General features: G+C 39.9%; 2 protein-coding genes and 1 long non-coding RNA gene across 5 annotated transcripts in view; 1 reads left to right on the top strand and 2 right to left on the bottom strand.

The window, feature by feature from the left end:
• LOC138003556 (uncharacterized) overlaps positions 1 to 2,675 on the bottom strand; it is a 34,534-nt gene extending 31,859 nt beyond the window's left edge. The window contains exons 1-2 of the mRNA XM_068849672.1: positions 2,505 to 2,675; positions 985 to 1,606 (exon numbers count right to left, since the gene is read on the bottom strand). The gene's annotated coding sequence lies outside the window, so the exon portion shown is untranslated. The remainder of the gene's footprint in view (positions 1 to 984; positions 1,607 to 2,504) is intronic.
• A 2,943-nt stretch (positions 2,676 to 5,618) lies between these two features.
• LOC138003555 (uncharacterized) lies at positions 5,619 to 11,595 on the bottom strand. 3 transcript variants are annotated; one of them, XR_011123603.1, is made up of 5 exons: positions 11,499 to 11,582; positions 11,151 to 11,377; positions 9,850 to 10,098; positions 7,476 to 9,061; positions 5,619 to 5,756 (listed from the first exon to the last, which is right to left on the bottom strand). It is a non-coding gene; the product is annotated as an uncharacterized lncRNA (long non-coding RNA). The 3 variants fall into 3 exon arrangements; XR_011123604.1 differs by having other exon boundaries at positions 11,156 to 11,377; XR_011123605.1 differs by lacking the exon at positions 11,151 to 11,377 and having other exon boundaries at positions 11,499 to 11,595.
• A 67-nt stretch (positions 11,596 to 11,662) lies between these two features.
• Positions 11,663 to 12,500, top strand: part of LOC138003554 (tetratricopeptide repeat protein 38-like) — a 20,612-nt gene continuing 19,774 nt past the window's right edge. Inside the window, exons 1-2 of the mRNA XM_068849671.1 lie at positions 11,663 to 11,790; positions 12,160 to 12,237. Coding sequence (XP_068705772.1) covers positions 11,764 to 11,790; positions 12,160 to 12,237 — 105 coding nt within the window. The 5' untranslated portion in view covers positions 11,663 to 11,763. The remainder of the gene's footprint in view (positions 11,791 to 12,159; positions 12,238 to 12,500) is intronic.

Below are 12,500 nucleotides of genomic sequence, written 5' to 3'. Positions count from 1 at the left end.
AGAGCGAAGGACTACAGCCACGTGGTCGGTATTTTCAAAACCGCAGAGCCATAAAAATGTTATCACGTGATCAGAACTTTTCAACCGCAGACTGAAATCAACAGTCCGTGAAGTGGGCTGAAAAAAGGCCCTTGTCCACGGACGTCTGAGATCGTTACTGAAAGTCCCCAATTTTCCATCCCAGCAACCAAGGCCTTGGGTTAGGGTTTGCCCTAACCCACCACCACCCCCCCCCCCCCCTCCCCTCATCTCGCTCACTCACTTCGTCGCCCGTAGGCGCACGAACACATGGCTTATCCAGACTTCACGCTGCTTCCTCAAACAAGATGTCTCATTGACACTTGATGTTCTTGTGTCCCTCTTAAACTGCTACTATGACCAAAAATCAATTCTACTTTTCCGTTGTATTTGTATTGGATCGAGAATAAGATGACGCCAAAGACTCACTAGTTTAAAAATGCAATGCATGTGCACGCTCCTATATTAATACGCAGCACGGAAGTTTCGAGCTTTCAGACTTTTAAACTCGTGTTTTGCATGTATAATAAACGGCGTTAAAATGCTGCAAATTTTAGCGAGTGAGTCTTTGAAGTCATCTTATACTCTATCCAACCCTCCGAGGTCCAATCGGTTAGTCTTGAACGTGAGTAACGGCGGACCGTGAAATCCAAAACCTGCACCAAAGAAAAAAAGCCTTTGAATAAAATTCGCAAGCTCAAAATTTTGCCAGTTGGGCGTCAAGCAAACACGCTTTCAAAATCTGAAGGAAAAAGAGAAGTGAATTATTTGATCATAGCAGCATTTTAAGCGTTGCGATGTAGTCATGCTTGGGCCTGCCTCTCCCTCGTTGTCCATGACACTAAGCGCTGGGTGCTGAGCTCAGGGTGTCTATAACCGAGTGTCCCGCTAGTTGTATTCTTCTGGAAGCGATCTTGTTGCTTACATGGGGCATTTCTCCATCATGTATAACTCTTCATTACTTACATGTGATGACCAGTAAATCTTTGACACTTCTTAACTTGCGTGTATATGTACCAACCAATGATCTTTCTTGAGCTTCAGTTAACGACCACCTCTCACAGTACAGCCATAACAGGATTGATTCAATCATAGCAATGAACAATCTGATCTTGAGGTTTCATGACATACCAGAGTTCCAGATCTTACTCATGCCATTTAAGACTTTCCATGCTTGCGCCTTGAGTATCTTGATATCTTTCTCTGTGCTATCCACCCGTGATCCGAGATAGTTGAAATCATTATTTCTTTCAAGGGCTACTCCAGCCTCAGTGTGAAGAGGCTCTGAATCTTCGATGTTATAAGCTAGATACCTGGTCTTCTTAGCATTCAAACTTAGTCCAACTTTCTTGAATGATCTTTCAACTCTGAATAGTAGTTCTTGTGCTTGTTGAATTTTATCTGAGAGTAGAGCAATATCATCTGCGAAATCAAGATCTGTGAGATGTCCTCTTGATCTTCTTGGTGTTGGTGTGAATCCCAATTCTTCTTCCTTGCCTTCTATAGCTTGTCTGACCTTGTCTGAGTGCGCAGTCAAGCACAATGATGAATATGAAGAGGGCCAATGTGTCTCCTCGCAGTATCCCTGCTGTTATTTCAAACAAATCAATTTCATCATCAGGAGATATAACTTTTCCCTTGGTGTTTGCATGCATAGTTTGTAGAGCGTGTAGCATGCCTCTCATCTAAACACATCAACATTTTTATAATGGCGAGATCCTATCTCGTTTCTAGAGGCTACGATCCTTTTGGTCAGCACCAAGGATACGTTCCGCTGGACAACGGTAACGTAGGCTCTGGGGACGATATTGAGAGAGATCCAAATGTTTTTGATTTCCGCCTTAGGGTGCAAAAGAGGCGGAAGTGAGTTTTGTGGACGACAGAAAAGACGACGGATCGTGACAAAGCGGCCTTAGGGGAGGAGAGTAACAGACAACAAAACCTTGATATGCCTCACTAAACAACATTGCCTAACAACGAGATTCTAGCATGGCATCTGGGCCAAATTTCTAATTCTTCATTCCGCGTGCTGTAACCTGTTTTGGCTTCTTGCTTCTGGCCGCAAATTTTTCCTTTTTTTATGGGACTGTTATATTTGGTTCTTTGCCGCACTTCTCTCTGCGTTAATATTTTGCTAGCTTTACAGCTCCCCACCCCTGCAGATTCTGATGCTGGGTTTTTAGAAAAAAAAAAAAAAGATAATATATTAATGAGTAATTTCCCTACGTTAGTGCTCCCTGAGCAGGGGTGGCACAGTTGGTTAGTGCGCGGCCTTGGTGCAAGAGGTCCCGAGTTCGATCCCTGGATTTCACATTCTTGTTTCGACTTCTTTCCTTTCAGTGTAGCCAAAGTAGCTTAAATACCCTTAAAACGGAGCACTGATGGAAAGAGGTGGGTAATTAAAAATGAGCGCACCGTCGGCTTCCTGGGAGAGTACTCTCTAGAGAGTAAAGGAACTTCCGACGTTAAATAACGTGTACCTTTACCTTTGCTTCTTCGAGCTTTAAACTCCTCAGGAATGAGGTTGGTTCGTGTCTTTTTTAATGCACTTTCAAAATCCCTTTTTTCCAGACTCCTTTCAGAAGCTCCTAAATCATCGCCATTCATGTTTTGATTCAGAGTTGAATAAGTTCTCCTTTCTCCAGAGTTATCTCTTTGCGATCTTGTGTCGCAGCAAGGGAAAAGGAAAGTACCACCAACGCATTAGGTCACTAGTCTTATCTGGGTTAAATAACTACAATACAAGAGAGGCTACAATATAGTATTACATAGATATCGGCTTACATTTTCACGTTGATTGGCTATTTATGCAAAGGAATTAGTTTCCTTGGCTCCATTTCCTTGGAATGGTGACCAAGGTTTTGGCTTTAATGGTCAGCGATCATGGGGAAAACCCCTTCTTTCCCAAAATTCAACCCGTCCACACCTCACTCCTTGATTAAGTTGGTGAGAGACACAGAAGCGATCGTCCTCTCTGTCGCAAGCAGACATTTCCCTAGCATGTCACGCAATCTCGGATCTTAAGTTCCGTGAACGGTTCAGTCAAACGCTCATCAAAATCTCAGAATGTTTCGGTTCCCCTATTCACCCTTTTCATTTTGTTTTAGCTTTCTTTTTAACCTATTCTGTACGTGCATTTAGTACTTTGTCATCTTCGGCAGAGGGTTGCGATTGTAGCTTTGATCATGTCATTCGCCAGAGGGATTCTTCCCAATATAATTGCGGCATCTGAAGTGATAGCGTACCTGTGAAAATTGATACACCTCGATATGTCTAAAGGCACGGAAAAAAATTCCCCGATTGCGTGGGATTGCACACTGCTTTTCGTAGAATTTAAGCCACCCCTGATGCCTATCACTCCTGAATAAACACGTCTTGTCATATTATTAACAGCCAGGCCTGGGTTGCTCGAAGCATGGTTAGCGCTAATCAGCGTTAAATACCACGGAAACCTATAGGTTTTGATACCTCGTAACCAACGGTTAGCACTAACCAGGCTTCGAGCAACCGGCCCCAGGCTGTCACGCCAAATCTGTTGTAATTATCTTTTCTTGAGTTACGCGACTAATGCAGGTGGTGACGTGTACCGGAAGCGATTATTTCGCGGGGCTTTACCGACATAATAATGGCCTGGTCTGAAGTGATATTATCGGACTCCGCGATATTTCCAGTAGCCTCCCACACAGACCGTGTGGGACGAACACGTGACGAAGTCCAAAGGACGTCTGCGTGGGATGCTATACTTCCGGTAGTATGGAAAAAAAATTCCCCTTTTCTTCGAATTCTGAAACCTACCTAAGCCTGAACCCACCACTCGTGATCCGCCCATAGAAAACCAATACTCTTATAAAATCTTAGTTTTCAATGATAACAAAGGCACAAGCGAAAGAACCGAAGTCCACAGAAATCGCAAACCACCGTAAAATAAAATAAAAAAAAAAAGGAAGGAAAGGAACAAAACGCAAGGACAAAGTGTATGTTGTTGCTCCGAGTCCATGATATTCCCCTTTCACCTATGGTTCCCAATGGTGAGAAAATTCCCTCGTGCTTCCGGTTCTAAGAAAAACATTGTGTCATTTCCGTATTTGCAAAGAAAACAACATAAACAACATTCGCTTGTTTATACATCGAAAGGTATTGACGGACTGTGGGGGAAAAGTCCCTCGTTTGCTTTTCATTATATAAAGAACGCTCTTTCGAATATGCAACTTAAATTGCCCAGGAAAGCAGAAGGAAGGCTGGATAAATTGCTATATTCTTGCATATACAGTTCTGCAGGTAAGCTCAAAGTTTCAGTCTGCCTAATACGCTGCATTCGCGTGTTTTGTGTTGTAATTTTATGCTGATACATAGCAGCCTGCCGCAGTTAAGTTACAACAGTGACGGCGGCTACGGTAGGGAAAAACGTCCGTTCAAAGTACACGTGCAACTCTGCGCTGTCTCATTTAGTATTTTGCAATTATTTCATCTCATTCACATTGTGGGAAAAGTATTCTACACGGTATTGGTTCGAACGCCATTGAAGTATTGATAAAGAGTGATTCATTTTTACGTGCCCATGTTGTTGTCGAAACCTTAAAATTTCCAAGGTTAGATCACGTAGTCGTTTTACAGAGTACAGGAAAGGAACTAAAATGAGTAGAGCGACTTTCGCATGACCTTGAAAAAGTGTCCGCAATTTGTTTCATGGACCAATGCTTGGCAAGATTAAACCAAAGCTTCTCCTCCTTCCCACCAAGGAAATTACTAATATGGGCAGTAAACAGTTCTATTGCCCAATCACATCAAGAGATGACGTTGTTTTTCACCCGAGTTCGCTTAGCCAATGAAAATCCGCGCTCGTTTGTTTGTGTTCGATAAGCCAATTAAATGTTCTGCATTTTTGTTTAAGTGCTGTTTTTACGTTTTTTTTTAAGGTCACACGAAAGTCGCTCTATCACTTTTGCAGTGCGATTATTTTTTCCTAATTTATAAACCAAAAGCTATTGTTTTCGCTGTGAAATGAGAAAGCAGCGCGATTTCACCCGATGTTGTAAAAAGGTGGTTGTTATGACCAAGAAAGCAAGAAGATGTCTGTTCAAAGCAAATGCATGAGTGGATGGAAAGGAGTGAAGCTCCAATGCAGAAGGATAGAATACAACTTGCTTGTTGCTTGGCAACGGGCGAAGGGACAAATCAAAGTTGACCTTTTTATTTTTGTCACTGTGATTTTTGGCCCTCCGGTTGTAACACGAACCAATCTTTCAGAATAAAAAAAAAAGTCTCAAGTCGTTGGAACTGGTTGCGTTAAGACAGTTTTTGTGGTGTTGCCGTGTTCCACTGTTTCCGTCGCCATTGCATAAACTCGCTAATATCTGAAACAAGTATTTCTTCTGCGGCTCGGCTGCTCGCTAGGCAAGACTGACGATCCGTCGAGCCCCTCAAAGATACCTTACACGTTTTTTAACATTGAATTTTACTGACGAGCCGCGGACACTTCTTCAAAAAATGGGTCTGTAATTTGAGTATTCTGTAGTTGCTCCAAATGACATAATGTTTGACTAAGCGTTACATTTTTCACCAGTTCCTTTGTTAACAACAAGAAGTGATGAAGATCTTTACCATTAATTCCATCACCATCTTTGTGTCCCTCATGGTGCTGTTTAACTTGTGCAATACACCCACTGTAGAGACGGGCCCTGCAGCAACAGCAACTTGCATCTTGGCCTGTTGTGGCACCGCCTGTGCTTCTGCTTCAGCTGTTTGTAAGTTAAATATACAATGTATGGTTTTAAGATTAGTTCATTGTCAGGGGCTTAAGTAACTAATAATCATTTGACTTGATTTGCGCTGATTGTTAATTTCAGTTTACAGTGTACCCAATCAGTGCTCCAGCGCTAGAACGACTAGACACTCAAATAAAGTTATTTTCCTTCCGTTGCTTCCTTTCCTTCAAGTTCAAGTTTATTATTACTTTAGCTATTACAAAAGAATCACTCTTACCCGCAAATAGAGTGGTTTTCAATTGAATGCCAAAAGTAATTAGCGAATTGCTATGGTTTTGCATCTACTTCACTCAGTGATTGGTTCAAAGTTCTCGCGCCACTTTTTTTAACCAATCAGAAGTGAAACCAAAACCAATCGTAGCTCGCGCGTGCACATTTTCCCACGCTTTGTGTCGGCTACGTAAAATTATTTCGAGTTTTGATTGGTTTACTGGATTGTCTCCGTCCTTTTTGATTGGCCAAAGTAATTACTTTGGTTTTGGTTTTACGACACTCGATTGAAACTCGCTCTTGCAAGAGCTAATCTAGGCGGACAGAGTGAGAGATGAATGCAATTACATATTATACATTTTTAAAAACGAATGTTCCTTATGAACGTATGTTTTATTGTCATACAGATATTATTTTTTGGTATAATAATTACATAGGTGATTATTGAAAACGCTCTGCGCTGATTAGTTTCCCTTGAGGTGATTATTGCGCGATAATCACCTAAGTGGTTTTTTCAAAAATTATGCCACAGCCGTTTTGTCGAAGTGACAGACGAAGAAATTAATTGCTTTAAAGAAAATACATATTTTTTTATTAATCACCTATGTAATTACACTAAAACAATTATTCACCTCAGGCTCGGTGAATATTGGTGAATAAAAACCTCAACTTCATCTCGGTTTTTATTCACCGATATTCACCTCCCCTTCGGCGAATAATTGTTAAATATTGATTTACATTAGTTTTCGTTTATTGTGACGTAATAGTTGGTATGCCAACATAATCCTCCTCCTTTTTTAGAATTTGAAATAAGTACTCTAGCATTTTATTCTTAAAGCATGACTTGGGTAATTTCCTCAGGTCTGGAGGGATACTATTCCATATTATTGCGCCAAGTCTAGAAAAAGATTTGATTTGACGGGTTAACCTGGAATATTTAGCGTAGAGATTATCGGCGGAAGAATATCTTGTGTTGTACACATGTATTTTGCTCGTAGAATTGAAAAGATTAGATATATTAAAGGATGATGAGTTATTGAAGACATCACGCATTAAAATCGGCACTGATTTAAAATAAAGCAAGCTGATTGCTTAAAATATCGTGCTTCGTGTTTCATAAGGCAGTCACTATAAGGAGACACATACGATCTGTCAACTGCTTCACTCTTCAAAAGACAATAACTTTAAATTATTTGAAAATACAGGGGTTTGCCTAAGGCCTGGATAATCCTTATGATGCTTAACTATGCTGTTGTTATAATTATCAAGAAAATCAATTTTTTTATACCTAGACTTTCACTCAACAAAACGAGCACTATGATTGGTTGATTCTTGGTCATGTGCCCCTGATCAAATTCGAATGTATCCCAACTGGGATACAATTCTGCAGTTGTTGCCTGCACTGAATACAACAGTAATATACAATATATAACAAAGCACTTAATATAAATTATGACAAAGTACTTAATGTCTGGTCCCTACCATCTTTTTTTTTCTGGCAGGTCTTCCCCTTGGGGCAGCAACTGGTATATTTGGACTCCTAGCTGCAACTGGATGTTTTATGGCTGCAGGAGGAGGGTGTGCTGCTTGCGTCAGTCTGTGCGTCCCTACATTGTCTCTTCCAACTCCATAGATTCCCAAACTGAAAGAACAGTCAAATTTAAAGTTGAACACGATCTAGTTTTCACTGCTTGTATGCTCTAGGATTAGACATATTTTGTGTACCATCCCACAGGGGCACCCAACGAGAATATAGTTCAAAATCACTTGAACATAGCATTGTGAAACGTATTTTAGTATTTAAACGGTAGATATAGACATATTTTTATCCCCTAAAAAGTTTTCATCTGTTCGGATTTCCTAGCTGAAAGTCTAGTGATCCGAAAATTATAGGGATCAAAACTTACCTTTTCGAAAATTTCAGCCAGAAAAAAGGCTCCCGAAAATTCTAAGCGACCTTTTAAGGGAAAAAATCCCTTAAAAATGGGCAATTATACAATTTTTCCGATGGTCAAAAATCCTAGGAGAGGCAGGCAAGCAAGAAATTTTACAAGAAATGTTCCGAAAATTCTAGATCTCAAATCGTCTTCCGAACAGATATTTACCGAAAAATTGACGTTGGGTGCCCCTGATCCCATGCAAGGTAGTTTCACTCAGTCTTGGACATTGGATTCTATGCTGTGCATGCTTGATTCCAGGTACTCAGATATGGATTCTGAAATTGGCTGGCAGCATTCTACATTACTAGAACTGGGTGTTCTCGATTTCAAAGCCCAGGAGTCTCAGGATTTCTTAGATCCTCAAATCTGGACACCTTACATGGGATAAGTGCATAGTGTCATACCTTGAAAACCAATTAATTAACCTATCAACTCTTGAACTTTGAACTGTAGCTAAACTGTGTCATAGGCCTTTGCAACACAATGGTCACACGACTGTTACATTTAATTGGTAATCTCTAAGAGTGGACTAAAAGAATTCCAGAATTTAAAAGATCCTGTTCCCTTTAGCTAGAATGGAAATTTTCAGAGAAATACCACCTGAGTAAGGTCAAGATTTTATGACCATTTCAAAGCTCGAGCATTTCATACTTAAGCAGCAAAGGAAGCATTTGCCCTCCAGAGGGATTTTAAATACTGTAATTATGCATTAAGTTTAATAATAGATTCTTGAACTTACTTAGGTAGAATGAGGGAGAACAAATTAGCAAGGCTGGAATTTTGAGACTTGTATATTGCAAGTCTCTGAGTGTATAATTTAATTTCTGGAAAACTGATAGGATAAAATGAGCTGAATCATCGTGTTTAGGAAAAACAGGTCACATGAAATTTGCAGATGGCCTCGTCAACTACCTAAAGCAAAGAAAGCTTTAGACGTCAAATTATCTCATCTGTAAAAATCACAGAATAAAACAAGTTTTATGTGCTACATGTGAAGTTAATCTGAATGAACTCGCCTCTGCCTGCTCATTCCCTACTGCGAAGGAACACATCTTGGGTGACACAGTCACGCGATTGCAGTTCTTGTTTGAATTTACTTCACAGGATGCCATATTATTTACATCCAAACTGTAAAGAGAAGAACCCAGAAGTGTCAATCACTTTCAATTGGCCTTATCCCATTACTTTACAGTATTACCATAATTTTTAGGATACAAGGTGCACTTGGTTCATTAAGACACAACTTTAACTTTCAAACTTGATGGCATTTTAATTGTCACAAACTGAATATCTCATTAAAATATTCGGTTATAAGATGCATCTCAAATAGAGAATTGCTAGCTTAATGACCCATTAAGATGTCTGTTCAAAGCAAATGCATGAATGGATGGAAAGGAGTGATGCTCCCATGCAGAAGGATAGAATACAACTCGCTTGTTGCTTGGCAACGGGCGAAAGGACAAATCAAAGTTGACCTTTTTATTTTTGTCACTGTGATTTTTGATTTTGTCAATGGGGGTTCCCCATTGACGAGTAAAATCGTCTGGTGTTAGACAGAGTAACTTACTCTGGCATCAGACAGAGTAAAATACTAAGTATGGCGGCTTTAGGCCGGTTTAAGGGTGAAAGGGTTATATGCTGTCTCAACTGAAGATCATAGTCAAGCACGATGGCAGAAGGAAATTCAACTAGAATTTAGAGAAAAACCTTTAAATCCTGCTGTTCTTAGTACTTTCTTGTAGGTGTTTTTTTTGCACAATGCTAAGAATTGAGGGCCATCCTGAACATGGGTGTGAGGCCACCATTTTGGAATCACGGTAAGGGAAGACTGGGATGAGTATAACATACAAGATGGCAGCAAAAAACCATCCCTGCATGAGTTTGGTTGCACAAAGATATTTGCCTATAAGACGCACCTTGAGTTTAGATCACATTGATTTCCAAGCTTTCCTCTTCTGCATTAGGCTCGTGGTAAGCTGAGATTTATTTTGTCGTCTGAAATCTCTAACTTTCTCAACAAGATCTCTCCTTTTGCAGTGCCATGCCTCGAGGCAAGTGAGTTGTGGAAAGAAAAAGACAGCTTACATAAGTATCCATGTGCACTTGTGATGGGGCCAACAACTTAGAACAGGTCCTGCCAAATAATGGGGCCAATCAGATTGGGTCTGAATGAATGAATGAATGAATGAAACTTTATTAACCATGGCTGATTCATCAACTATTAACAGAAAGATCAAAACTACAACCACACAACTATAATTTAAAAACTATGAACTACACTATATTTAAAAGCTGCTTTCCATGAACGCCATGCCTTATAGAGCTGCTGATTGTGCATTTGAATGACCTGAAAGATTCTGTGCACCTAGCGTCGCAAGGAAGGCTATTCCACAGTGCGGCACCACTATAACTAAAACTATTTTTGAAATAATCTGTGCATGGCAATCTAAAATAATTATTAAGTTTGTTCTCCAAGTCCCTCAAATTGTAGCTTACATTGATTTCAGAAAATTTTGATGCTAAGTACTCTGGAGCTAACCCATGTGGGCATTAATTTTGAATGAAGGGGGTAGTTTCTAAAGAAACTGTGGTGCTGCGTTGATGAGTTAATAATGTAAATTGGCCACCGTACAGAGATTCTAAAAGCTGATGTTTCGAGCGTTAGCCCTTCATCAGAGCGAATCCAAATTCAATTTGCTCTGATGAAAGGCTAACGCTCGAAATGTCAGCTTTTAGAATCTCTGTATGGTGGCCAATTTACATTATCAACTCTGTTGATAAAACCAAATTTTTGTGTATTAATTTTGAATACTATGGCAGCCTTTTGTATGTTTTGCTAGCAATCAAGATTTTTCCACGCCAGAATTTCCAGGAATTGGTCAGCATCATCGTCATAGTTAGAGAACGTTAAAACACGGGCTGCTATATTCTGCAGTATTTGCAGGTTGTCTTGTAAAGGTACTCAGACAGTACTACAGTACGTAGTCAAAGTGAGGTCGTATTATAAAGCTTGGTATATACATTGTATATAAGATGTTAAGGTTGCCTGATCATGAGGAACCAGGAGCCTAACACGTTTCATGGCACTGATTCCAGAAGTGATCTTTTTGGTTAGTTTTTCGAGGGACAATTCCAGCTGAGTTTGTTGTCAATTGTTACACCTGTTCTAAAACTAGATAATATCATAAACTAATGGCATAAATTCCATAATATATACCTTACTTGGCAGGAGTTTCCTTGATTAATATTTTCCATTCTCTAGCAAGAAGGAATGGAAACCTCTGCACAATCTCCCCAATGTTCTGTCACGCATGGGCGATGTGACGTCAATGAAACGTCCCTTCGTCTCTTCTGCTATTGGGCAGTTGGTCTTAAATTTCAAAATGGTTATGGCAGGTTTCAAAACCGGTGAAGAATTGAATCGGTGCAGAGGTTTCCTTCTCGCTGGAAAGACAGATCAAGGAAAGCTGCCAAGCTGGGTAACATCACAGATGATTCAAATCTGAATGATATACTGCAGACATTTTGCATTACATTAAACGAGAGGAAATTGACGTAACCTCACCTGTAGGCAAAAAAGCCGTGTCTTTCCTCGACATTGATAGATAGAAGGATCTTCCATTATGTCTTCATTTTCGAGAACCTTTTACTTTCCCTGACTAAGCGTGCGCAGAAGGGACGAAAACTGTTTTTACCGGAAGTGGAGAGAAGCAACCCGGCGGGCCCTGGTGCACCCGTTGTGTGGAGTTGCGTGACAGGCCGTTGTCATCGTGCGCGTGTCGCATTACCCTGATCGGCACGAAATAATATTTGTTGATAAGACGGCTAACATGCACAGTAATTGGAGAGATGTCGATGTAAGTAATAACATTTTAGCCATTTCTGTTTACGGATTTGGAAAACACTGTACGATCGAAAATAACTGCATATGAACCAATATAAAAAGCTCTGACTCTTTGATCTGACTCAGCGGAAAATTAAGTTTTAGGTATTACTAAAGTAATAATACTTTAGTAATAAAGCTTAATTGTTTAAAATTTCTTAACCAAAAGCCGGTTCTTGGCGGCAGACTGCAGCGACGACAAGGTGTTTTTATCCAAACCGTGAAGTGATTTTGATAAGAAGCGGAACAACAGTTTTAAGTATTTATTAAAAGAAAAAAATATAATAATTCATATGGGGTATTCCTTCAACGCTTTGGTGTATTAAAATTAAATATTTCATAGGCTTGGAGAAAGGAGGGCCTTCCTTTGTCAACAACAAGCAATGAAGCTGCAAAAATGTTTGATGCCACAATTTCTCAGGTTTGTTTGGCATTTTAGAAATATTTCTTTAGGAAAAGAGACACCGTTTCCCTTCAGTAAAGGTGTCGTATGAGTACACATCAAATCACATGCAGGGAAAAAAGTGTCTTTTTTTGTTTGTCTCTTCACATGTTTGTAACTATATATTGCTGGGTAGCATGTAATATGCCTTTTCTAGGTTTTTATGTTTAGAGCAATGATTCCCTGACAGGTCCCTTCTTGGTTGATTTGATCAATTTGGGTCACATTTATCTGATAAACAG

This window comes from Montipora foliosa, chromosome 5 (genome assembly GCF_036669935.1).
Source record: "Montipora foliosa isolate CH-2021 chromosome 5, ASM3666993v2, whole genome shotgun sequence".
Taxonomy (NCBI): Eukaryota; Metazoa; Cnidaria; class Anthozoa; order Scleractinia; family Acroporidae; genus Montipora; species Montipora foliosa.
Note: the sequence above shows the minus strand (reverse complement) of the source record. Positions and strands in the feature narration are given on the sequence as shown.